At 50.5% G+C, this 25,267-nt stretch overlaps 1 protein-coding gene across 9 annotated transcripts in view; it reads right to left on the bottom strand.

Annotated features, from left to right (window-relative positions):
• TOX2 (TOX high mobility group box family member 2) overlaps positions 1–25,267 on the bottom strand; it is a 207,782-nt gene that overhangs the window by 77,719 nt on the left and 104,796 nt on the right. For all 9 annotated transcript variants that reach the window (XM_047744341.1, XM_047744340.1, XM_047744342.1 and 6 more), the window contains one exon: positions 5,098–5,163. In XM_047744341.1, the coding sequence (XP_047600297.1) occupies positions 5,098–5,136 (39 nt within the window). In that variant the 5' untranslated portion in view covers positions 5,137–5,163. The remainder of the gene's footprint in view (positions 1–5,097; positions 5,164–25,267) is intronic.

Here is a 25,267-nt window from a genome sequence, read left to right as displayed (position 1 = left end):
ATGTTATTCAGTCTCAATCTCTTTCTCACTAATAAAGCCCAGTGACTTGCTTTGACTAACAGAATGTGCTGGAAATAGTCGTGTGCCAGCTTTCTCCCTCCCTCTCTCCCTCCCTATCTCTCTCTCTCACACACACACACACACACACACACATCCTTTCAATAATTCTTAGGATAAAGTCAGAAATCTTTAGCGGAAGTCATATTTACAGCTATGAGAGCGGGACATTCTACCTACAACCAGGAAGGGTAGACTAAAGAGCTGACATCTGCAGTGCCCCTGAAGGGACAAATGGCATTTGTTGGGTGAAAATGGTTAGGGATTCCTATCAGAAGAAACAGTGCATGCAAAGGCATAGAGCTATAAATGAGCACAAGAGGTGACCAGAGAGTCATTTGTGTAACCAAAGCATTATTTAGGACAAGAAAAACATGGAAATAAGTCCCAGCTAGTTTTATGGAAGGCTGGAAGTTCATACAGTATCTTAGGTTACATTCTCTTGAAGTAGAGCCTGAGATTAGGGTTCCTATGACACTGACATTCCCCTTGAGAAGTGATTCCAAAGGGAAGGGAGGGCAACAGGACAGGGCAGGGGAAGGAGCTGAGCAGGGATGCCGTGTCAGCCGGAGCTCCGCGGGGATCTGCAGAATTGCTCCTGGCTTGAGACCAGACGCCCACCTGGCCTTCTAGACCATCCCCCACACTCCTCCCCATCCAGGGTTCTCATTTGGCAGAGGCCAATCCTCCAGAGAAGGGGCAGCTGTGAATAGTTAGCAGCCGGCACTCACAGCAGCTGGAGGACGGTTGCCCCGGCCTGGTGACGGGAATCCATACCACTCCTCTCAGGTACTTATAGTACTCTGGGTGGGAAACGTTACTTCTCCCAACTGACGAACACTGCTACCCCTTGCACAGGGTTATAGAGGGCATCTGGCTGGGATATGCAAGAGCTGATTTGAATCCAAGTCTGCTGAGCCCACAGCCTTGTTCCTTTCCTCTTCAGCCTCATCCCAGCAAGAAGGAGACTCTTCCCAGGGTCACATAACTGGGAAATATCGTCCTTGTGACTCCTGGCGAGGGTCTGTTCTCAACCGAGGGTGGGGGGAGCTTATCTCTACAAGGCCCCCCACCTCCCAGAAGCTGCTGATGGGCCAGATGCCACGCCTGAGAATTGCATCTTGGTCTCAGACCACCCACAGGAGTCTGGTTCAAAAGGAAACACAAGGTCCAGGGAGGGGGGAAAGGGGATACTGTGTGAAAGCTAAGGTAACCAGGCAGGAATTTTGTGGAAACTTGTAAAAACCAAACAATAAAGTATGCATTTGCAAGAGAAACTGCAAGCCCATAAAGCTGGTTTGAAAGTTTGTAACAGGAGGTACAGTTGGTTGTTACAGATCCCATAGGAAACTGGTCTCTACTGCCGTTTCTAGATAAAAAAGATGGTGTTTCAAGAGAAGGTTACATTAAAGAGCAGGTTCTTAATACAACGAAATGGTATGTTCTAGAAGCACATCTTCCAGAAATGGCTTCCTGCTTACATTAAGAGCCAAGAGCCTTGCACATAATTGGTGCCCAATAAACATTTGCTCAATGGGTGAATCTCATATTTAACTGTATTTATAACATGCATTTTATGCCATTTAGACTCTTTGTACTCTGGGGCTGTCTGGGGGTCTCAGTTAAGCATCTGACTCTTGATTTCAGCTCAGGTCTTGATTTCAGGGTAGTAAGTTCAAGCCCTATGTTGGGCACCAGGCTGGGCAAGGAGCCTACTTTAAAAAAAAAAAAAAAAAGAAAGAAAGAAAAGAAAAAGACATATAGAGTGTTTGTACTCTGAATCCTCTGGTGGCGAGGAGACCATCATTTTGCCCAGATGTTTATGTCAGCCCCCCAGGAACTGGGACCATACAATCCCTGCGGTTGGTGGGGCAGCACAACATGACAGGGCATTCATGTGTATATGTTGCGGGGGGGGGGGGGAGGAGTTAGACAAGCACTTCAGGGAAAAGACTGGAAGAAAACATTAAGAAAAAGGGATCCTGGAGCCCCCCAAGCCACTAGGGGCTGCATGTCCTGGATGAGTCTGTTATTCTTCAGTAAAATCAGCAGGAACAACATCCCGTGTTCCCATGGGTTTGTTAAAAGACCACAATAGTTTACAGTTCCTCACATCAACAGGTGGGGTCTACTTCCCCATGCTTGAGTCTACAACTGGCCTCTCTGACTTGCTTTGAGTGACAGAATGTGCTGGGAGTACTCATGTGCCAGTTCTAAGCCTAGACCTCAATAGGTCTTGCAGCTGCTGTCCTTGCTGCTCGGGGAACCCACTCCCACCACGTGAACCACCTCAGGCTAGCCTGCTGGGGGACAAGGACTGTCTGAAGAGAAGTGAGTCCCCATGCCAACCAGCCCACAGCTGACCTGGCAGCTTACAGTGGCCACTTACAGGGGTCCTAGCTGCAGCCAGAAGAGCCACCCAGCTAAACCCAACCAAACCACCAACCCATGGAATTTTGAACTATGTATATATTTGTTGTTTTAAGACGTTAAGTTTTGACTTGCTTAGGGTTTTTTTTAAAGATTTTATTTATTTTGTTTATTTATTTATTTGGGAGAGAGAGAGCAAGCATGAGCAGAGCAGGGGCAGAGGGAAAGGGAGAGACAGAATCTCAAGCAGACTCTGTGCTGGGTACAGAGCCCAATGCAGGGCTGGATCTCAGGACTCTGAGACCCAAATCAGCAGTCCAATGCCCAACCGACTGATCAACCCAGGAGCCCCTTGACATGCTTCGTATGCAACGAAAGCCAACTGGTACCCTGTAAGAAGTCTAGATTGCAATTGCTAAATCTGCTCCCATCAAGGCTGGCTCCTGCCACCAGGTGGCTGGTCAATCACAGGGAACCCTGATGTTTTCTCTATGAAGCGCTAAGTTAGGGAGACTCTGAGTGACAGCACAAGAGACTTGGATTCCCCTGGGGGACTCCAACTGCCTCATTTCACTGCCAGAGAAACTAAAGTCCAGAAAAGAGAAGGGCCCACATGACCCATCACGCAAGTCTTTCCCGAGTGCCTTTTACGTCAGGCTTTGTAACACACTGGGAGCTACAACAGTGAATGAGGGACCAGATCCTGCTCTCATGGAAGTCACAGTCTAGTGTGGAAATCAGATGCCAGCCAAGTCGTCGCACAGATAAGCAGTAACAGATGCCACGGATTAAAAAGACATAGTGTCATGAGAGAGGATCAAGGGGAGGGGACCTAATTTGGATTTCAGGGTTATGAACAGCTTTCTGACAAAGGGACACTTGGCTGAAGGAAGTTGGTGGCCGGCTTGAGGCAGGGATAGAACAAAGTAATGTGTGGAGCTCTGAGCCCCAGCTGTCCCCTCCCTGAACGAGCCACTCAACATCCTCCAGCCTCAGCTTCCTCATCTATAAAATGGGATTAATGACAACCTACTACGTCTCAAGACTGGTGAAGGTCAGCTGAAGTAGCCACTGAGGAAGAAGCTTTGCGACAGCGACGACGCACTGGGCGGGTAAGGGAGCTGCTGCGAGCAGCCTGTGGGATCGCTTTGCCCCGCATCTCTTCTGCAAAGGACTGTGGGCCCACGGGGAGCCCCCCGAGCCCCACCCTCCCTTCCGACGGGAGGATGGTGGCCACGCTCTCCATCAGGGTTTCAGCCATGCCGATTCCACCTGCCACAGTTCTGAGAGCCAGGCTCAGCATGTTAACAAAATGCACTTTAAACGTTGCGAAAGGGCTCAGATGAGATGCTCGGGAGCGGGGAAGTTCCGGTCTTTTGAGACGCCCACATGTCCAAGCTGATTACGGACAATTAAATGACTCCAGTGGCTTCTTCCGAAACGAGCATTTCCAGGAGCTGGAGTCTTGCCCACCAGAGTGTCTTTCAGGCTGGCACGAGTCAGTGCCATATAAAGGCAGGCTTGCCCCAGCATTGTGATGCTCACATGGTCACAGGCCAGCGAAGGGGCATGGATGGCGGATGGTGGCCCTAGCATGAGCACCCCTGCAGCAGAGGGGGAGGGAGGTGCAGTGCCCCATGACAGAGTTCACTCCCCCGCACTGAGTACGGGATCCTCCCTCACTGGCAGTGCACCCTAAAAGCCACAGGCCCATGCCTTACTCATCTATGTCCACAGGAGGGCACATAAATAGCATTCTGATTCCCCAACTGGAAAATGTGGGCCCAGCCACCCGACATGGACTGCCACGACGATCATGACTGCACAGACAGAGGATGGAGGTTAGCTCCAGGGACGGGCTTGTCCAGCTCCCCAAGTTCCTCTGCACCCTGAGGTGCTGCCACCCTGTAGGCACCACTGCCTTAAGGAACCATCCTCCAAATTCCACAGCCTGCAGTGAGCACCCTCCCTGGCACCCCAGCCTGCAGTGAGGACCCTCCCCGGCACCCCAGCCTGCAGTAAGGATGCTACCAACTGAAAGAAAACAACTTTTGGAGACCAGGCTCTCAGTGGAAACTCAGATTCTAGCTGGCATCTGGAACTCCCAGAGGGCTAGGGACCAGGATAGCTCTGCAGAGGGCTATGACTCAGTCTCCTTCCCAGGGAGGACCACACAGGAAGCCTCTGCTCTCCTCCCTGTCTGCCACATCCACAATACTCCCCAGTGGTACCACACAACTCTAGGTGGGCAGGAGAACTCCGTGTGCCTTCGCATGGCCATGTGTGCCTCCCTGCCAGTGTCGATCCTGTGGGTGCTATGTGGTGGCAAGAGGCAGAGAGTACCAGGGAGCATGTGACATCTCTACTCACTGCTCCTGAAAATTTCTCCTCTGTCCATGGGAAATGTGGGCAACACATTTGCAGTTTTACCAAGTTTTCAATGGTGCCCATTTTAAGCCAACCATAGGCAGGTAGGTGATTTACCGAAAATACCATGGTCCCAGTGGGATTCATCACTCTTAAAGGGATACTTGGTGTTCTTGATCCTTGTGAGACAGGATAGTGGTGGCCCTGCCCCACTGCTCTGCCCCACCCCGGGCCCACCTTGCAGCAGCTCAGCTCCGGCCAGCTCCAGGCTGGACCCCCACACAGGGAGGATGGAGCACCCACCTGGCTGGTCGATAGCAGCTCTGGGTTCCCGTCACTCATCCCCACGTAGGCACTGTCACCATCAAACTAGAACAGAGAAAGAGAGAGAAGTTGGTCTGAATAAGATGTTTTCCAGAAAGCCCCAGGAGACTTCCAAGAAGGTCAGGAGACTGAACGCAGGAGGGGAAAGGTCTGTGGGGCCTGGAGAAGCAAAGCTCAAGCCCAAGATGCCCAAATCCCATTTCAGCAGAATTTTCTCTAGGGTGAAAGACCAGCCCCTGTTCTGTGGCCCCTGTGGTCTTGGATTGGCACCATTAATCACAGAATGAAGAGAAGAAAACCTTTCTGCCCTTAATGCCTGTCCAGAGATGTGGCAGATGGCCCTTGTCAGATACCGAGGCTTCCCATCCCTGGAAGTATGCAAATATCTCTCTTGGCCAAAAGGACATCAGACTATCAACTGGAGCTAGAATTCCACACGATGGAGGGAGGCTGAGATCTTCAGAGTCCTGCCCCAGACATGACCTCCAGGTTTTACCATCCTAAGAAGCTTGGGCCTCCCCCCCACACACACATTTTCCCCTTAGGCCACCTCTGGCCACAGGCAGTGAGGGCTGTGGTAAAAACCATGCACAGAAACTACAATCCTGTGTTCTGATAAGCTGCTAAGTCTGGATGCAGGAAGATCTTCCTGCAGTAGGAAGCAGGTGTCATGGGGGAAGTGTGGGCTCTGGGCTCACTGGCATTTTTTCCATGATGTGCATTCTTGAGCTGGTGTCTGAATTTCTGAGGCTCCTCATCTGTTGAATGAGGATAATGATAGTGGTCCCCTCTCCACGGGGTATTGTACCAAAACATGGAGAGCACTTAGCTCATTTCCAGTAAGTTACCTTCCCTTGAGAGAGGTGTCTTGGATCAGGTTCCCTAAATGCAGAGCATGGGACCAGCATTCAAATGCATGTGAATTTTGGGGAAGTGCTCTTCGGGAAAATCTGTAAGGGAGGGAAGAAAGCAGGACAGGGCAGTGGAAGTCCTTCAGCAAAGATGTGATCTCAGCTGGAGACCCGCAGCAGCCTGGTCCCATGAGGAGCCATAGGGCATGAATCGCCCCATGGAGTTCAGTCAGTCACTGGCTGCAGGCTGCCCTTAGGGGACAAGGGGAGGCATAACCTTCTGAGCAGGGCGGCCCCCGTTTGGCCAGGGACAGTTCCCCAGAGAACCGTGCCAGCTGTGAGCCATCTGCAGCCAGAGCTCCTGACAGATGGAAGCTGGCTGCAGAGGCTAGTAAAGGGATCTGGGTGGGGCCCCAATGGCAGCTGGACATTTTATTTTAATTGAAAATGTAATTTTTTTATTAGGCTATATTCACATGGTTCAAAATTTCCAACGCATGAAAAGCAACAGCGTGAAAATTCTCCTTCCCACCCACCTCCCACCACCCCTTTCTCATCTCCAGAGACGACCCCTGAGTCTACTGGCTTCCTTTACATCCTTTCAGAGCTGGTCCACATGTATACATTTTATGGTCATTTCTTTCACATAAATGACAACATACTCTACACCCTGGTTTGCACCTCATTTTTCTCCTAGCAACACGTCTTGGGAAGTGTTTTATATCAGAACGTAAGTGTCTCCCGGTACCTGGTATTCCACGGTATGGATGTAACAGATATATTCAACTAGCGGAGCTCATGGGCAATCGAGCTATTTCTAGTCTTTCCCTATTCCAGCACAGTTCTCGTGAATATTTTTGTACATTCATCATTTTGCCGGGGTGTGAGTTTATCTGTAGGGTTAGTCTGTAAAGTCGCTGGGTTCAGGCGTGTGTACGTGTGAGATTCTGATAGGCATTGCCAAGCACCTTCACAGAGGCCGTGAAAACCCACCCTACCATTATTATGCACAAGATGCCAGGACGCCTGGGCCCTCTTCACGCACAGAGGCTCAGCGCCCAGCCTGCTACCTCTGCGGGCCCCCACCCCCACCCCTCCGGGTTTCCATGCCCTGCTCTACCTTGTTCTTTGGTCCATAGACCCTTTTACCTTGTAGCATTCCACATCATTTACTTATTTTACCATGTTCAGTGCTTGTGGAGGATTTCCCCTATCAAAACGGAGGCTCCTGACGGTCAGGAGTCTTGGGCTCTCTGCCTCCCAAACACCTAGAATAGTGCCTGGCACAAAGCAGATAATCAATAATTGCTTGTTGGCTGAATGAATGAATGAATGAATGAAGCATGATACTATTCACATTATCTTTTACTAGGCCAGTCTTCCCATCAAGGTGGTAGGATTAATGGGTATACCCAAATGCCTTGCCAGCACAGGGATGGGCAGAGTCCTTCAGTGACTGTCGTATTAACAAAAGAAAAGGTCGCACGGTGCCTAGAGTCTGGGCACTGGCCCCCAATGCAGGGGTCATCCAGCACACTGTGCCTGGAGCTATGCTTCAAGGCTCTGCTCAGAAACTACCTCCTCCAGGAGGCCTGCCAGGCTCTCACCTCCTCTGGCTGTCCTTCTTACAACATAGATTGTCTCCACATCTATCTTCTGCCCCAGAGTGGGAGCAGCATGGAGGCTAGAACTGTGTCCTGGTCATCTCCAAACTGCCTTCCCCTCCAGCATCTGTAACAGGCTGGCATCAGAAACGAGACAAGGAATGGGACAGGGTGGGGAGCTTTCAACAAAAACTCCTGGGTGCTATTTGATGTGTCACCACGGCCATTTGTTACTTGGAGAAAAGTAAAACCTTTTAAAAAGCCATACATAATTTATACGTTCTATAAGAAACAATGACTAGAAATGGAGGGGGACTTAGTTTAGCCAGGTGTCTAAAACATTTTATAAGGCAATAGTAATCAAACGGTATGGCACAGGCTAAAAACACAGCCCATGTAACAGCCCATTCATTAAATGCTGGCTAGGATGGAACCGCCGCAGAAGGAAGGACCCTGTCTGCTCTCTCTGATGCACACAGCAGGCGCTCAACAAATATATGGGGAATGAATGAATATACCCAGCACTGAGCAAATACCATAAAATATCTCATTTCATCCTCAAAACAACCCGGCAAAGCAGGTATTATTTTCCTTGTTTAAAACCAAGGAATCAGGTTGAGAGGATTCACAGCTGTCCCAAACCACACACTTAGAGACAGGCTGGGTTTCAGAGTCAGCTGCCTGCTTCTTTGCTCTGGTCTCTCCCACTAGGCCAGAAGCCCCTTAAGAGTGGGGAACAAGGCTTTGCTGCACCCCACTATAGAAGCAACCATTAGCCTGGGGCTGGCACATAGGGAGGGAGGCATTATCCGCGGTGAGTCATGGGGGATGGCTCTGAGGATACGAGAAAAGAAGACCCTGGATTTTGAGGTGTATAGCCTGGGAGACGCAAGGGGGTCTGCCAAGAGGACCACATGAGGTCCCCAGAGCCTGCCTCTAGTGGGTTCATTCATTCACTCATTTATTCAACCAAGAAAAGCTGCCACGTACTGGAGTAAAGCTTGCTTCTCTCCTTCGAGGAGGACCTGAGCAGTTGGCAGAGGTTCCCAAGACCAGGCCTGGGTCAGCCTCTGATGGGTTACCCCAATTGTCTTGCATGGTGCCCTGGGAGCGCACTGGGTTTGGGACCTGGCTGCTGGGCAGCCATGAACCCGAGATGGTGGTGGTGGTGGTGGTGGCGGGAGGTGGAGGGAGTCTGTTCTTGACCTCCTCGGCTCAGGGTTCCACCATAATCAGAGTCCTTGCAGGGGAAGGAAGGAGAGAGGGTGACCCCGAGAGTCCCAGGCTTCCCCTGGCTTGGCCCCCAGGGTCCTAAGGCCTGGAGCCTACCTCCTCAGCCCTTTTGGGAAGGTTGTTTTCTGGGGGAAAGAACTTGTAAGCCAAGGGGAGAAATCACAAAGCAGGGCCCCCTCCTCCTCCACGTGCACAACCAAGATCACCAATGCCCACATCTGTACCCACCGCACAGTGAATGCTGGGGGCGGGGTGTGTGTGTGTGGACACAAATGTCTATGTCAAATGCAGTGTGCCCAAGCCTGGTGACTACACACACATCACAAACCGGTGGGGGACTGTGACGACACTTACTCACACACATACCACACCCATAGGCAACACAAGCCAACACATAGGTGTCCATAGCACAAGCCTGAATGTGCACGTGTCATAGACCCTTTATGTGACGGGTACACGACGCCCACAGCGTGCACACCGGGGAAGGAAGGGAGGACGGTTCATCTGCAGCGACGTAAACAGAACTCGCCTGAGTGTACCCACAAACGTGGATGGCGTGGGCATGTACCGACACACACAGGAGCTTAAATTTCATGCATATCTCACAATTTATCAGTCCCTCGGCCAAAAATGTATTTTTTCACGCCACGCAACCTTCTGTATCTTTTAAAATTGGGGGTGGGTTTAAAATGCAGGGGGAAAATGGCCTAAGAATTTCCCTGAAATGCCAGGAGAACATCCTCTTACCACTGACTGGAATAGATTAATTTTCCCCATTTCATATTCTAATTATAATTCCTTTTCCCATCGCCATCTTCAGTCCTCATTACAGCTGGAAGATTGTTCTGCAAAAGCCAGACCTTCATCTTCTCTTCCCAAGAGTTTTGTCATGGAAATGAGTTTGGGAATCTGAAAGAACCCACATTTTTGCAAATATCGAATGTGTGGGGATAACCCTTTCATGACGGCCACCAGGAACCCTGCTCACAGAGGCTTCTGAAGGGTCTGTCTCTCCCCCAAACCATGTGGTCTCCTTAGCAAGAGGGGCTCCTGGGCCCCTACTCCAACAGCTCTCCCAACCTAGATCCCATTTTAACTTTAAGGAAACTTAGCAAATAGCTAAGGTGAAAAGGGAGAGCCCTAATCTTAGAATCAGACAATGCCAGCTCCATCGGCACCACCGTGAGCAAGTGCATTAGCTGCTCTGTGCCTCAGTTTCTTCATTCTTATAATCCTGAAAGACACTGATTCATAATAAGTGTAAATTAGGTATCTGTGGGATGGACAAATGAGATAGCTGGATGGACGAATGGATGGGAGGAGGGAGGCAGTGAAGGATGAGATAGAGGGGTGAATGAATGGATGGATGGGTGACAGATGTATACATCAGCACAGTCTAATGGAGATATAATCCAAGTTACAAATGCAAGCTGCATATGTCATTTTAAATTCCTGTGGCCACAGTTAAAAAACCAAATAGAAATAGGTAAAATTAATTTTAATTACATATTTTATTTAACCCAATATTTTTAGCATATTATGATTACAACATGTATCAACAGAAAAACTGTGAATGAGATGGTTTGAAGTCTTTTTTTTTAATACTGTCTTTGAAATCTGATGTGCATTTTACATTACAGCATATCTCAGTTTTGAATTAGCCATATTTCAAGTGCTCAAAAGTCACATGTGGCTGGTGGTTGACATAGTCAATAGAGAAGGACATAGTTGTAATGGGTAAAATGAGTGGATATATGGTGGGTAGGTATATGGGTGGGATGGATGGATGGATGGATGGATGGATGATAAATAGGTGGGAGGGGAAGATAAGTGGTTTGGAGGAATGAAGGTGATAGATGGACCAGTAGGTAGATCAACAGATGACTCAGTGATTGGATAGCAGATTTAGAAGGTGGGATGGGTGGGTGGGTGGGTGGGTGCGATGGATGGATGGATGGAATGGTTGAGTGAGAAAGAAGAATGAAGAGTGAGAATGAAAACCCCTCGTGGGATGCCTGGGTTGATGGGGTGGGTTGCATGGGTGAGTGGGATGGATTAAGTGGATGGTTAACTTATATCTGGTATTTCCTTCTCACTCTACTCATACTTCCCCTGGACAATGTCATGGCCTCTTAGGATTACAACGTATCACTGACTCTCAAATGTTCATCTTCAACCAAATTACATCCAGATTCCAACGTATAGTTTCTCCCTGGACATCTGGTCCATGAGCATCTCAAATTCCACACACCCCACACTGAACTTATGACATGTGCCTGGATCTGCTCTTCTTCCAGGGGTCCACCATCCTGAGAGAAGATGTCACCTTCTACATAGGACAGAAGCAGTACCTCCATGATGACTTTGGACCCCATCTCTCCTATATCCTCTAATCCAAACACCCACAGAGGCTCTGTGCTTAGCTCCCACTCCCCCCAATCCATCCTCCACCCCAGCTATCACTAGTGTCTGGGTCAAAACCCTGCAGTGACACCACGTCATTGGTCTTGACACTCCATGACAACTGGCCCTGAGCCTCAGCTCCCAGGGCATCCCTCAAGGTTACAAGAACCTCCAGTGCCCCAGCCTTTACACATATTGTCCCATCATCAGCCTGGAGCACCCTCCTCTTCCCCTCCTCTACCCACTAAAATCCAACTCTCCCTGGTCTTTTTTTTTTTCTGGCTGTGTTGTACCCTTAGCAGTCTTGGTTTCTTCTGTAGATCTGTGTTCTTGGGCCCAACCTTAAACTTCCATCCTAAGTTGGCTCTGGGTTCAATTCAACTTCTACATGTAATGTGATGTCCTGGGCTATAGCACAGATTCATGAATTAGAGTATTGGTTCCACCAGTAATGGTTGTGAGTGACCTTGAATTTAACCTATTATTGTTATTATGCGTTAAAAACTCTTCTCCCCACATCGGGCTTGGCAACGCTCTCCATCAGGACTACGTTTCCTATGTCACTGAGGCTGTCAGCTATCCCTTCAAATCTCTCCCCTCCCCACCCTGTTGACAGTACACCAGTCCTGCCCTTCCCTTTTGTCGGAAAAGGTGAAATATCTCCATCCTGTTCAAAGTCAACCCATTCACCTTGACCCCGCCCCTCTAGTGCCTTCCCCTCATTCACTCATACTTTCCAACTGGGTCTAGGATCTAATTTAAATATGCAGAAGCAAAATGAAATCAATCCATGTCCTTGTATATCATGTAGTAAAGACCTACAATGTGCCAAGTAACACAGTCACAACCACTGGGAATTTATAATAAATAAAACTTGTCATAAGGCACAGAAACATAAAAGCAAACGGGTTCTGAGGTTACAGAGGGGGCAACTGTTGTTTACGGAACAATATCTCCAGTGCGTATTATGTGCCCAACTTTGTACTAGCACAAGACGTAATGACTACGACAGTCCCTGCCTTCAAGAAGACCCCAGTTCTATGCAGAAGCTTCAGAGAATAGAATCTTCCCATTCCCCACATGGGAGAAAGACAGGCGGTTCTCTGGCCATAGTCCCGAGATGGGAACGAGTAACTATGAAACTTGTTCGAAGCCCATCCCAATTGGTCAGTGACAGCTCCACATTCACTCAAGCCTCTGAAAATCAAATTGATCAATAATAGTCTAACTCCAGTAGCCACGTGCCCATCTCTAGGACCCAGCCAGTCCTAGAACTTCCTGCTTCTGAAAATCCTCTACCCCGGGACACTGTGCTCCCCCCAAATCCTACAAATCTCAGCTGGTGCTTGATTTGGAGAGACTAGCTTTGCAAAGTATAGCAGCGAATTCAGCATTTCAGACATCAAATAATGGTTTCTTCTTTGACAAATGTGGCAATGGCAGGATAAGGTTACTCCAGGGACATGGACACAAGGAAGGAAGGCTTCTCAAGAGAGGCATCTTGAAAAGGCAACATGGCAGCTCCGGGATGGAGGGCACACAGGAACTGGCCAGGCAAAGAGCAGGGAACATGGCATTCAAGGCTGCTGTGAGCTCAGGCCAGTAAGCAGCTACCGTGTACCAGACCTCATCCCCGGGCTGTGCCTGATCATCTCACTGGAACCCTCCCAGAAATGCCAAGGCTTCAGGGCCAGCCCCATTGTAGAGATGAGCAAGGCAAGGCTCAGGGTGGCTGGAGAGCTTGCCCAAATCCACCCAGCCAGTTCTGAACTTGGCCTTGACTCCTGGTACCAAAGCAACAATTGTTCTGTAGAATCTGCTTGCCCCTGCTCCGCTCCTTGCACAGAGACACAGATCAAAGACCAAGGATGCACAGCCCCCAGCGCAGCCAGTGGCAGACACTGAGAGATGCACCTCACAGAGATCTAAAGAGGAAACAATCAAAGCAGCATACACCGCGCCTGCCCACCCCCACTTCGGGCCGTGAGAACACTCCTTCTGCGTGGATCAAAATGCGGCTCAAAAGCTAGAGGCAGCGAATGTGGCAGCTGCACCCTGGGCCCTGCCGAGAGTGCGGTTTTATGTGGAGGTGTCACAGAGAGATGTACATCAGGACCCAGGAGAGGCGGGGGAGAGGCAGAGAGGTGCTGCGCAGGTGGAAGGGGCCCCGGGACAGAGCCTCGGGTGCAAGCACACTTAGAGAAGGATGATGGTTACAAACACCGGCCCTGATGCCAGGCTCCCTAGGTCCAAATCTCAGCCTTGCTTTTCAAGTTGCGTGACGTTTTAACTAAGTTACTCTTTCTCAGTTTCCTCATCTGGAAAATGGGTCTATCACTTAGATTGACTAAGTTAACATACAGAAAGTACTGAGAACATCGCCTGGTATGCACACAGAAAGCACTCAGTAATTGTTAGCTATTACTTATATCAATTATTGAATCCTCAGAACAACCCCAAGAGATCACTAGGTCACTATAACTATCCCTCTCCCATCGGTGAGGAAATTGAGTGGGTCTTCATACAACCCTCTGAGGTCTCACACATGGGAAAGACTCCTGATGCCTATGCCTGCCACATATAATTTGAAATAAAATCTGTAAATTAAAATCTTCATAAGAGTCCAAATGAGAGATTTTTCCCACGATGATGCTTTGTTCCTAAATACCAAATATCAGTTTCCCTCCAAAAAAGCTTTTCTCTTTATTGGTGCACCTGTTTTACCAGCATAATGCACATCCTTATTCTGCCCCCTGAGAAACCCAGCCCCAGGACTGGCCCAGAGGGGTTAAGGGATCTTTCCAAGGCCACACAGCCAGGATGTGGCAGAGCTGTCTATAGTCCAGGCTGCTGGTCCCCCAAAGGCTTATACTAGCTTCCCACCCCACCATTTCCAAGCTTTGTAAACCAGAGCAGGTGACCTGACAGCTCTGTGCCTGGGGCCTCATCGGCCAGTAAGGGGGAGAAATGCCTGCCAGGGGGGCCGGGAGCAGGCCTCTCGAGCAAGCCGAGCCCTGTCGCTACTGTAGGACCCTCCTCCCCGCTACCAACAAGAGTTGGTGTGGATGGTGCTGCCTGTTTAAGTCATAAAATACATTGAGAGGGAGTATGAAAAGACAGCGATCTCTACAGCTCCTGTGGTGGAGAGCTACCAGGCACCTGCCTCCTCTGGGAGATAGGAGTCATTGTCCCCATTTTACAGATGGGGAAGCAGAACCTTCTCAACTGGCTCCAACCATCCTCCTTCCTGCTCTCCAGGAGGGTGACCCTCAGCCACATGTGGCCCCCAAGCACCTACAACGCAGCTAGTCCAAATTAAGGTGTACTCACCAGGGCTCAAAGACTCAGAACAACAACAAAAGAATGTGAAATTTAGGGGCGCCTGGGTGGCTCGGTGGGTTAAGCCACTACCTTCGGCTCAGGTCACGATCCCAGGGTCGTGGGATCAAGTCCCGCATCGGGCTCTCTGCTCAGCAGGGAGCCTGCTTCCCCCCTCTCTCTGCCTGCCTCTGCCTACTTGTGATCTGTCAATTAAATAAATAAATAAATCTTTTTTTAAAAAAAAACTGTGAAATTTATAATGGTTACATGCTTAAGTGGTAACATTTTGGATACATGAATTTAACTGAAGTATGTTATTAGAAATTAATTTCACCTGTTTCTTCTTTTTACTTTTTTTAACGTGGCTGCTAGAGAATTTAAAGTTACATATGTGGTCTGCATTCTATTTCTACAGGAGAGCAGTGGTTGAGATGCGGTCCCTGGGGAAAAGAAGAATTCTCTGTGATGGATATGGGGAAACCAAGGAGCACAGAGGGGGAGTGATTTGTTCAAGGAGAGAGGTTGGTGCAGAGACACAGCACTCACTTGAGTTCTAGGTACTGGGATGCAGCAGAGAGCAAAATGTGGAGCCACTTCCCAGCCCAGAGGGGACACAGGGATCATGCAGACCCCTTGTCCACCAGGGACCCCCACGCAACAGGGTTGCTACACCTGGCCCCAACCCTCATCTCCCCGTAGTGAGCTCTGATCACAGAGCTTGGGCGAGCTCCCGCTCCAACCCAGAGCAGAACCACCTCAAACACCCCTGGTGAGTCCCACAAAGGCCATTAGCCAGCGGCAGCTGCCAAGAGGAGCTGACGGGCAGCGCAGCCCAGTGGGCAGAGCATGGCGGCCTGGCAGGCCGGTAGCAGCTTACGTACCCTCCAACACTACCGCAGATTTATGGCAAAAATTATCCTCTCTCTCAGCTCCATTTAAAGCCATTTGGAGCTCGCTCCCATCCCCGATTATAAATCTAATTGCACATTCCAAACAGACAAGCGCTCATTAAGCTTTAATTATGCACATGTTGTTTTCAACAAACATTTTCATTTGGCCGCTGTGAGGGGGAATGTTTCCAAGGGGGCTGCAGACGCAGCCTGCGGCTGGAGGGAGCAGGCCGGGAAGTGGGTCAGGGTGTGGTCCAGTGAGACTGTCCAGGAGCAGGGCGAGGACCCCATCAGATCTGGCGCAGGCTTTGCCGGCCGTCCACCGCGCTTCTGCCGCAGGGGATGCCAGCATGTGTGTTCTCCGCTGGTCCCACCTGCATCCCTAGTATAGCCACAGTCTCATCTCAGCTGGCGCCAATGGGCCTCTCTGGGGTGGGAGGAGGGAGGATAGAGACCTACATTCCCAGCTCTGAGCCATAAGTCCTCCCCCACCAGGAGCTGGTGTCTTCAAAGCCTGCGGCTTGTTCCTGTTCCCACCGCCCCCACCACAACCACGGCAGTGAAGCAGTCCTTCTCCAGCACAATCTTCCCTCCCCTCATCTGTTCACTCATTTAGTCCTGAGCAGAGACCTGGTTCGGCAGGGAGGGGCCGGCGTGGGTCAGGAAAGACAAGGCTCCTGTCTGGTTCTGCCCAGGACCTTCTCTTCAGGCCCTATCCTTGCCACTAGGGAAAAGTCTTGGAAAGAACTTGAGAACCTGCCCTCTGCCAACCCAACTCTCGTGGTGGCCTACTGTCCCTCACTCAGACTCCCCTCCTGTACCTCCCTTCTCATCTCTTTTTTTCCATGCTGCCCCCTCCAGGAAGCCCCTGATGAGAGCTGCCCCTCTGCTTGGGGGGCACCCCAAAAGCATTTATTGTCTGACTCCTCAGATCACCGTGTCCTGCTGTTTCCCCAAAGCGCTCTTTCCTCTGGGGGGAAAAGCAGAAGTACCTGTTCGCTCTGTGGCCTTCAACAAGACCTTCCTCTCTCCGGGCCTCACCTTCCTTTTTATACATGAAGGGGTTGAATGGATGAGGCTCTCTTGAGTCCTTTAGCCGCTTGGTCAGGGTTGGGTTTTTTGTTTTTGTTTTTGTTTTTGTTTTTTAAGATTATTTATTTATTTTTAGAGAGAGAGGGAGTGTGAGCAGGGGGAGGAGCAGACGGAGAGGGAGAGAGAAACTCAAGCAGACTCCGTGCTGAGTGCAGAGCCTGGTGCAGGGCTCGATCCCATGACCCATGAGATCACGTCCTGAGCCAAAACCAAGAATTGGATGCTTAACTGACTGAGTCACCCAGGCACCCCCGTTTGGTCAGTTTGAAGTTTTGCTGTTTGTTCCAGAATTAGACCTTCCTCTTCCCACCAGAGGAGGGTCCTGAAATCACCAACCCCCACTTCAAATGTTCTGCCACGACCCTACAGAGCAGGGGGAGTTTGCCGAGCATGTCCATGGTGCACAAATGGTGCACACCCAGAGAGGAGGGGACGGGGATGGTGCAGAACCCTCAAGGCTGCTCCTCAAAGAGGTTCTGGAAATGCAAGCAAGTGAGATAGATGTGTTTTAAAATGGATGTCAAGATCTAGTCAGCATGTGGTGGCTCCCTGTGATTTTAGGGCAAGGTCCTGGGAACAGGCTCTGAGAGTGAAGGTGGGAAGTTCACTGGGTGGGGGGCGGAGGTGGGCACTCCAGGAAAGGCGGAAGGCAGGAGGGGCAGAGGGACAAGGGGAGCCGTGATGCAGTCACACCGGAGATGGCAGCCTGTCCACAGGACAGCTCTGGAGCCATGTCCCAGACTAAGGCAAGGAGCCACTGCATTCCCAGCCACGGGACCCAGGCTGCCCTGGGGGAAGGGGCTAACCTTGGGAAAGGCCCCCTCCTTCCACCAAAGGCAAGACCCAGGGAGGCTCAGCTGCCAGACAACAGCAGCCAACACTCTGACCAGCTGGCAGGATGAGCATCTCAGATGAGGAGGGATCCGGGTGACAGGAGAGCATCCACTACCGCTATGATCATTTTTTCATTTCAACTAATTGGTGCAACATTTACACCGTGCTTGCATAACCCAGGCTCTCCTTTAGCTGATCTGTAAATTTTCGCTCATAGAATCTTCTCAATAACCCTGAGGTAAGTTACTACTACTCAGGCTCCCATTTTACAGATGAGGAAACTGAGGTGAAGAGTCTTGCCCAAGGCCACCCAGCTGGTAGGGGGTAGAGTCAGGACTCAAACCCAGAAGCCCATCAGCAGGGTCGAGGTTCTAACAACTCCCCCATGTCTGCGGTCTGACCCTCTACCCTGCAGAGCTTCGGAGCTGTCCAATCCCAGCCGCCTCCCCAGAAACTGGGCTGCGGTCAGTGGTCTAGAGCCTCAGGTTGCTGGGACGGCGAGTATTCATGCTTGACAATTATCTATCCTCTGCAGTTGGATAAACGTCCCAAAACCGATCCTTGCCAAAGACAATTAACCCAGGGCCACATGAGCGAGCGTCGGGTGGGATTGTGGCACAGGGTGGGGGGTGGGGTGAGCAAGTGCCAGAGACAATGAGCAGCAGATGATTTGGGAGATATTTTCTCCCAGCGCTACAAAACAAGCCTTCAATCATGCCACAAAGGGCTTGCATTGTTGGAAGGGAAATATGTCAATGACAGCGTTCATTCGTGGGTCGGTTAAAAAAAAGGGGGGGGAGGGAGAAAAGAAAAAAAAATCTTTTGAAATAGCAATTTGACCTAGAAAGGTTTTCTAGGTCACATGAACTTGGCATTTAGGCGTCTAACCCCAAAACCTAACACAGACAAAGTACCAAGTTCACTTCCTTCTGTCAGTGCCAGATAACACAGGAAATAATATATGTAAACACTGCTGCTGTATTGTTAAGTGCTGCCTTAAAACCAGCCTTTGGACTTGGGAGCTGGGGGAACACTGGCTCACGGAGGCTCTGGAAGCCCGCAGACCTGGGCTCGCTCATGCCCGGTGGGGCCGTGTGGCCAAGGCAAGGAACTCGCCCGGGGGATCCTTGGACTGCCCCCGCCCCGGAAACGGGAATGGAACCTGCGGGCTGTGTGCCACCTCATTGCATGAGGTGGACTCCTGCCCTCCAGCCCTCTGTTCTTGATAATCGAACCTCTATTCCCCAAGTCTGGGCTTCCCCTAAGGACCCTGCGCACAGGGGCTGGGAGACCAATGGGAGAACCTTGGTCCTAACAGACCTTTTCCCCCAGAAAACAGAGAGAGAGAAAACAGCCTGTGCTCTGAGGCTCAGCACAGGCCAGTGAGTTCTTCCACCACATCTTCACTTCAGAGCCACCCAGGGTAAGAGAAACCGGGAGCCTCAGAGACCTTCTCATTATCCCACGGCGGAAACTGAGGCCCAGGCTGTGAGGTGACCCACAGGGATCAGCAACAGCATGCTGAGGGTCACGACCACCACACTGCTAGGTCCCCTGAGCCTGGGTGTCCAAAAGAAGCCAGAGTTAGCCCACGTGCCATCAAAGCTGAAGGTCATGGGGACCAGCCCCCCCTTCCCCAATCTCTGACCTGGGTACCTGCGCTGTACCCAGCCATGTGCCAGGCTCTGAGAACTAGACACGAATGATCTCCAGGGAAGCCTGGGGTCCAGAGGGAATATGGGCACCAGCACTTGATGACACCGAGGGTGAACAAGGCACTAAGGGGAGACAAGCCAGGTGAGAGCAGTTGATGCACATGTGTTAGGTAGAGGGAGCAGAGTGAGCAGAGGGTAAAAAAACCGGGGTGTGTGTGCACGAGTGGGGTGGGGTGTCTATAAACCATTGAGGGGGGCTGCAGTGCAGAGTGGGTGGGAAGAATCAACATGCACTAAAAAAAAAGGGGGGGGTTACAGCAATATTTCTAAAAGAAGAGTAATGGCGGGTGCCTAGTTTCGCCAGAAACTAAAACTTTCTGTGTGGCCAACAGCCAGAGGAGTGTGACAGTGATGTTAGAGAAGAACTTAAAATCAGTGCAATGGAAAAGAAAGCGCAGAATTAGACCCAGCTCTGTATGAACACGTATGGTGAAGGAGGGCACATAATGATATGCCGGGTACGTGGGACATGCTTTCCATACAGTATTCACTCGAGCCTCTGAGGGAGATATCAACCCACTTTACGGAGGAGAAAATGCATGGTACAATTTCAGCAACTGCTCACAGGTCACACAGCCAGAAAGTGGCAAAGCCAGAATCTTCACTGGGCCAAGTCTCACCCTCATAACAACTATTCTATTTTGTCTCTCCTTTTGGAAACAAAGAGACAAAGACCAATTATTTTTTTAAAAAAGACAAAAACAGAATGGGGATGACGGGGTTATCCTGTTCCTCTTCAGGAACACTTACCTAGATTCCCAGTGCAAGCCACAGACCAAAACGTACTCTAAACAGATTAAAGAGTTAAATATAAAAAGTCATGTTATAGGGAAATAGCAGAAAACAGAACAGAATGTTTATCAGATCTATGGCAGCAGGATAACTTCCTCAGCCCTTGAAGCAATCACAGAGGAAGGGAGATTGACAGATTCAAATATATATGCATTAATATCTTCTGTAGAAGGAAGCATAATAAAACCAAAATGAAAAGGACATCAGACTAAGAAAATATCAGCACCGACTATGAGACAGTTAATATATACGATGTAGAAACATTTCAGTCAAATTAAAGAGACAGCAAGATGCCAATAGACAAAAGGACACAGGACACAAACAGGAAAGTCAGGCAAGAGGCAATCTACCAAGAAACAAATATACAGGGAAAATGTACACTTGATTCGATGACGGGGGAGAAATGTACGTGAAACACACCTACTGTAATGAAAGGGATATTTTACGCCAGTGCTGACAAGGAAAACAGTTTCCAGCCTACTGGAAAGCAATATGGCAGCCACTCCCAAGGCAGCCAGCCAGCCGGGAGCAGGGTAGTGGAAAATTCAAGACCCCTGTCTCCTGCCTCAGGAGTCACCCCCTCACCACTTTGAGGGGGTGCCCCTTTGTCTCCAGTACACCTAGTCTTGCTTAAAACGGTCTTCTGTTCTGAGCTGGAGATGGTACCAGCAGTGGGTGGGACACAGTCTTTGTCCTCCTGAGCTTGTGGTATACTGAGGCGGGCAAGGGTAGGAACTGTAATCCAGATGATAGGCATACTGGGAGCCAGAGTTCATGGGAGCATAGACGGCTGTGTAAAAAGACTGCACAGAGCGGCACCCGGGTGGCTCAGTAGGTTAAGCCTCTGCCTTCGGCTCAAGTCATGATCCTAGGGTCCTGGGATCGAGCCCTGCATCGGGCTCTCTGCTCAGCGGGGAGCCTGCTTACCCCTCTTTCTCTCTGCCTGCCTCTCTGCCTACTTGTGATTGCTGTCTGTCCAATAAATAAATAAAATATAAAAAAAAAAAAGACTGCACAGAGAGACGGCTTCTCCCGGCAGGAAGAGCATACTTAGCCAGGTGATGAGAGAAGGCACCGGATGGAAGGGAACAGCCCCCAGCAAGGCTGGGGGGGGCTGGAGAGGAGGCCCATTCACCGAGCAGGGAGGCAGGGAGAGCTGAAATGCCAGACAAACAGGACCTCCTCCTGATGGGGCTTCCAGGGCTAGACTCGGCAGCTGAAGCCCTCTGTGGGAGCTGCATTTTAGAAAGCCGGCCTCTGGCCTCAGGACAGAGAAGGGACTGGAAAAGGTAAGACTGAGGCTTGTCCAGGAAGCCAGGCAGAAGCTGCTATGACGATCGGCAGGGTGGGGACCAGGAAGCGGGACTCTGCGCAGAGCCTGGACACAGAAGAAACATTTGATGGAGCGATACTAAGTAAACTGGTGTGGCAGAGATTCAAAAAGAGACATTTATGTTGATGGCTAGAAAGGGAAGCGGGGCTGGAGCCAGAAGAAAACCACGGCAGTTCCCAGCGTGCTTCCCAAACTACGGAACCGAGAGTCTCGGAGATGAATGAAAACTGCCAAGAGCAAGGGATCACCCAGGAGTCAGAAAGGGGGTGACTCACGCAGTTCGCAAACCCTAATTTCCTCTCCTTGGTCACACACTTCCTCTTGATTTCTTTTTCTGATGATTCATAAGAAAAAATTTCCCCTTTTCAATTCAAAGCAGAAATGCTTGAGCACCTGAGTTCACCCTGCTCAAGCTATAACCTCTGCCCCCGAGCAAACAAAACCCCACTTAACCCCAAACAACTAAAAAGACACTGGCTACCAAGAAACCAAGAGGAAACAAGAGGTTTCTGGCACAGTGACAGCTTTCAGAGGCCCCCCAAACCCTCCCATGCCCCAAGAAGGTCTGCCAGCTCTCATACACAGGTTCAAGCCCCAGAGCCAGAACTCACAGGATTTCAGAATTCGGAATTCGTTTGGATTCTGAAGAGGAAGTGATAATCCCACACATCACACAGTACCTTCAGTAGGGGTCTGGAGCGACAGGTGCAGTAAAACACATTCATAATCCCACAGGGAATTCTATAAATATACACATAAGTGGGTTAAGTAAAAATTACGGAGATATTTGTGGTCCGTTCAGACCAGGTTCTGGGACCAAATGAGTTTGCGGCATATTTACAAATCAACGTTTGGTGGCGGAGCTTTTTGGATTTCAGATAAGGGAGTTTAGAGTTGAATCAAGCACGGGGCACACAGGTGTTAGGCCCTTGTTGACAGACTGTCCCTCGGTGTGCCCATTTTACAGATGAGCAAAGCGAGGCTCAGAAAGGTAAAGGAAACTGCTCAAGGTCTCAAAGCTCTTTAGGTGGCTGAGCTGAGAGTTGAGCCCAGAGCTGACATCTTTCCACATGTATTCATGGATTCTCCAGGCAGTTGAAAGGCCAGGCAGAGCCTATAGCATTATGGGGAATGTGGGCAGCACTGGGAGTGGGGTCAAGATCAGGTGCAGCGGGAATCAAGGAGCACCTCCTTGGGGCAGGGGTGGAGGGAGTGTTTGTCTCCTCACACAGGTCCAGAGGCATGCAGCTATCCAGGCCACACAGGTCCAGAGCTCCCTGCGTCCTCCACAGACACAGTCCTCGCCCCTACAGACCTCAGAGCCCACGGGGGGAGGCAGGCAACAAACACACAAACATGTCTTACAATCACGATAGATGCCCTGAAGCAAACAGGTGAACTACAGAGATAGAAAATGGAAAGACTTGAAAAGATCTCTCTCTCTAGGGTTAAACTGGGGGAGCCTTACAGGAGGAGGAGGAGGCCGCCACACAAGAAGCTCTGTGGGCAGAGGGGATTATCAAGTGCAAAGTCGATGGGGTGAGCGAGCAGAAAGCTGTCAATGTCACACGGGGGAGGAATAATGTGGCTGGAGCACAGAGGAGGAACAAGGTTGAGATTAGAGTGGTCAGTAGAGGCCGAAGCAGGTGAAATCCCTGGGGCCATAGTAGGGATTTGGATTTTATCCCAAATGGGAAGCCCTTGGAGAGTACTTGAAAAGGAGCAGCATGCTCTGATTTACATTATAAAAGATGACTCAGGCTGTCATAGGGAGAGGATGGACTCTGTGAGGCTCCTTCCCTTGAGTCTCAATTTTCTCATCTACACTATGGGTTCATGAGAAACCTCATAAAAAGCACAGCCAAGGGTGTCTGGCATATAGCTGACTCAGAACAAAGATTGGATTTTCCTACCCAATCACAAACCAGGAGAACCCAGTCTAAATCATCCATAAATCATTCCCCTGGTTAAAATCCTTCAAAGCCTCCCACCTCTTTCCCTGGGTTCTGTGGTCCCGCTTGACCTGATTTCTGCCACCTTCTCCAGCCCCATGCCTCAATCATCTCCCACTGGACCTCTCCTCTCCTGCCAGCTGAATCACTCCTAGACGTGCCAAGGTCCATTCCCTAAAGCAAAAGGCCTCCTTCCCACTGGCCCTGCTGTCAGTCCCCACCTGCTTCCTATGAGCATTTAATGAGCACCTACCCCAGGCCAACCCTGTCTTGAACATGGAGAGGCTCAAAAAATGGCTGAGGGCATCTGTGTGAGCACACGTGTGAGTGTGTGAGTGAGTGAATGTGCACATAAAACAAGAATCCAAACACATCCAGCCTGACCCTCTTCTGATTGCTGGACTAGTTCTTATCCCCTCACTCATACATTAATTTCCTGAAAGACTATTTATTACCTCCTCGGGGGCACCAGGCACTAGTCTGGGACCCAAGATCCTTGGAGCCTGCCTCTTGCTTTGAAGACAGAAAACAAACATTCAGCCTGGTAAGTAAGCCACCTACACAGTATGTGAGAATGTTGTAAGAATTACGGAAAGGAGAAAAAGGTGAGCAGGTGAGATGAATCGGGAATACCAGGGTGGAGTGTATGCGAAATTAAACAGGGTAGTCAAGGCAGGCCTCACCGAGAAAGGGGCGGTTGGGCAAACTGGAAAGAGGGAAGCGACTAAGCCAGGCAAGCATGGGGGATGGATGGAGAAATAGCCCGTGCAAAGGCCCGAAGGTCAGGCTGTGCGGGTGGAGACCAGTAGGGCGGGCAGGGCGAGCAAGGGGGTGGGGGGCGGGGTGGAGAGAAAGCAGAGAAGCGACAGAGGATGGAGTGTACCCCACAGATGGCACGGAGATTACTCCTCCCCAGAGAGAGGAAGCCAGCCTTTTTTTCCACAGCCTTATCTGACGGCTGTGGTCAGAGGAGCCGGTAAGGGCAGGCGTGAGGGCTGCAACAGCTCCACACACCCCAGCCTCCGTGAGGCCTCGGAGCGGGTGACATCCGCTCGGCCTGCGGCTTCTTCCTGTGGCTTCTGCAATGCAGGTTGCCTCAATGGGTGCTATTTTTGCCTGTGTTTGAGGTTCTGTGCAGGGCTCCTCCGTGCACGGCACTGGGGGCCGCTGGGCCTGGCCCCTCTTTGGGTTTGCTCTGCTCAGCCATTTAAATTCCAAGTGTCTTTGGGGATATTTGCTGTCCAGCAGGTGGGCAAGAAGAGGAGATCTGTTATGTGTGTTCCCTTGTCTGTCCTCAAGACCCTCCAACATCAGAGAGGTTAGATGGTTTATCCGGGGTGACCCAGCCAAATCAAACCGCAGGCTGAGGACTCTAAGGTCAGAAAGCCCTTAATGAGTAAGGAATTGTTGGCTTTGGCACCTAAACTGATGTTTCCCAAGCAGCTGCTCTGTGGTATCTGTCCTTCCAGAGAGCATGAGCGTAAAGGTGCATCACACCCAGCGTCCGTCCCCTCAGAGCATCACAGCACTGATGGGGAGGATTGTGGTGGGGCGGATGCAGGGAAGGGTCCCTGGCCCAGACCGCTGGGGGTGGGAGGAGTCAGCAATCAGAGCAAGCCTCTGGAAAGCAGTGAGGCCACAGCTCTGTCTGCGAGAATGAGCAGGAGTTCAAGGGGTAAAGGAAACATTCTGGACAAAAAGATCTGCATGTATAAAATCCAGAAGCACCACAGGTGGTTAGTGGGGGGGGGGGGGGTCAGAAAGTGGTGATTCTGCCTGGGAGGGAGGAGGCAGAAGCTAGCTTCCTGACTGCAAAAAATGAGATCAGACAGGTGCCCCGGCCCCCCAAGTGGCCACATTAAGGGTATCAGAACAGATCCAACAGGTTACAAGCAACCATCCAACAAAAGGCTTTCAGCAGGCGAGTGGTTCACAGAGATCCTGCTAACTGTGTGTGGAGAGCAAACTCTACGAGGGAGGTGGAGACAGGGAGGCCTGAGCGGGAGGCTCTTGGATCGTCCAAGCAATCAGGCAGGTAGTAGTGACGTGAGGAGGGGGTGTTGTACCCTGCAGGTGCAGCCATCGACGGGGAGTGAGGCCGAGAGAAGGGCCGGGGATGATGTAAGCTG

Source organism: Lutra lutra, chromosome 9 (assembly GCF_902655055.1).
Source record: "Lutra lutra chromosome 9, mLutLut1.2, whole genome shotgun sequence".
In the NCBI taxonomy this organism is placed as follows: Eukaryota; Metazoa; Chordata; class Mammalia; order Carnivora; family Mustelidae; genus Lutra; species Lutra lutra.
Note: the sequence above shows the minus strand (reverse complement) of the source record. Positions and strands in the feature narration are given on the sequence as shown.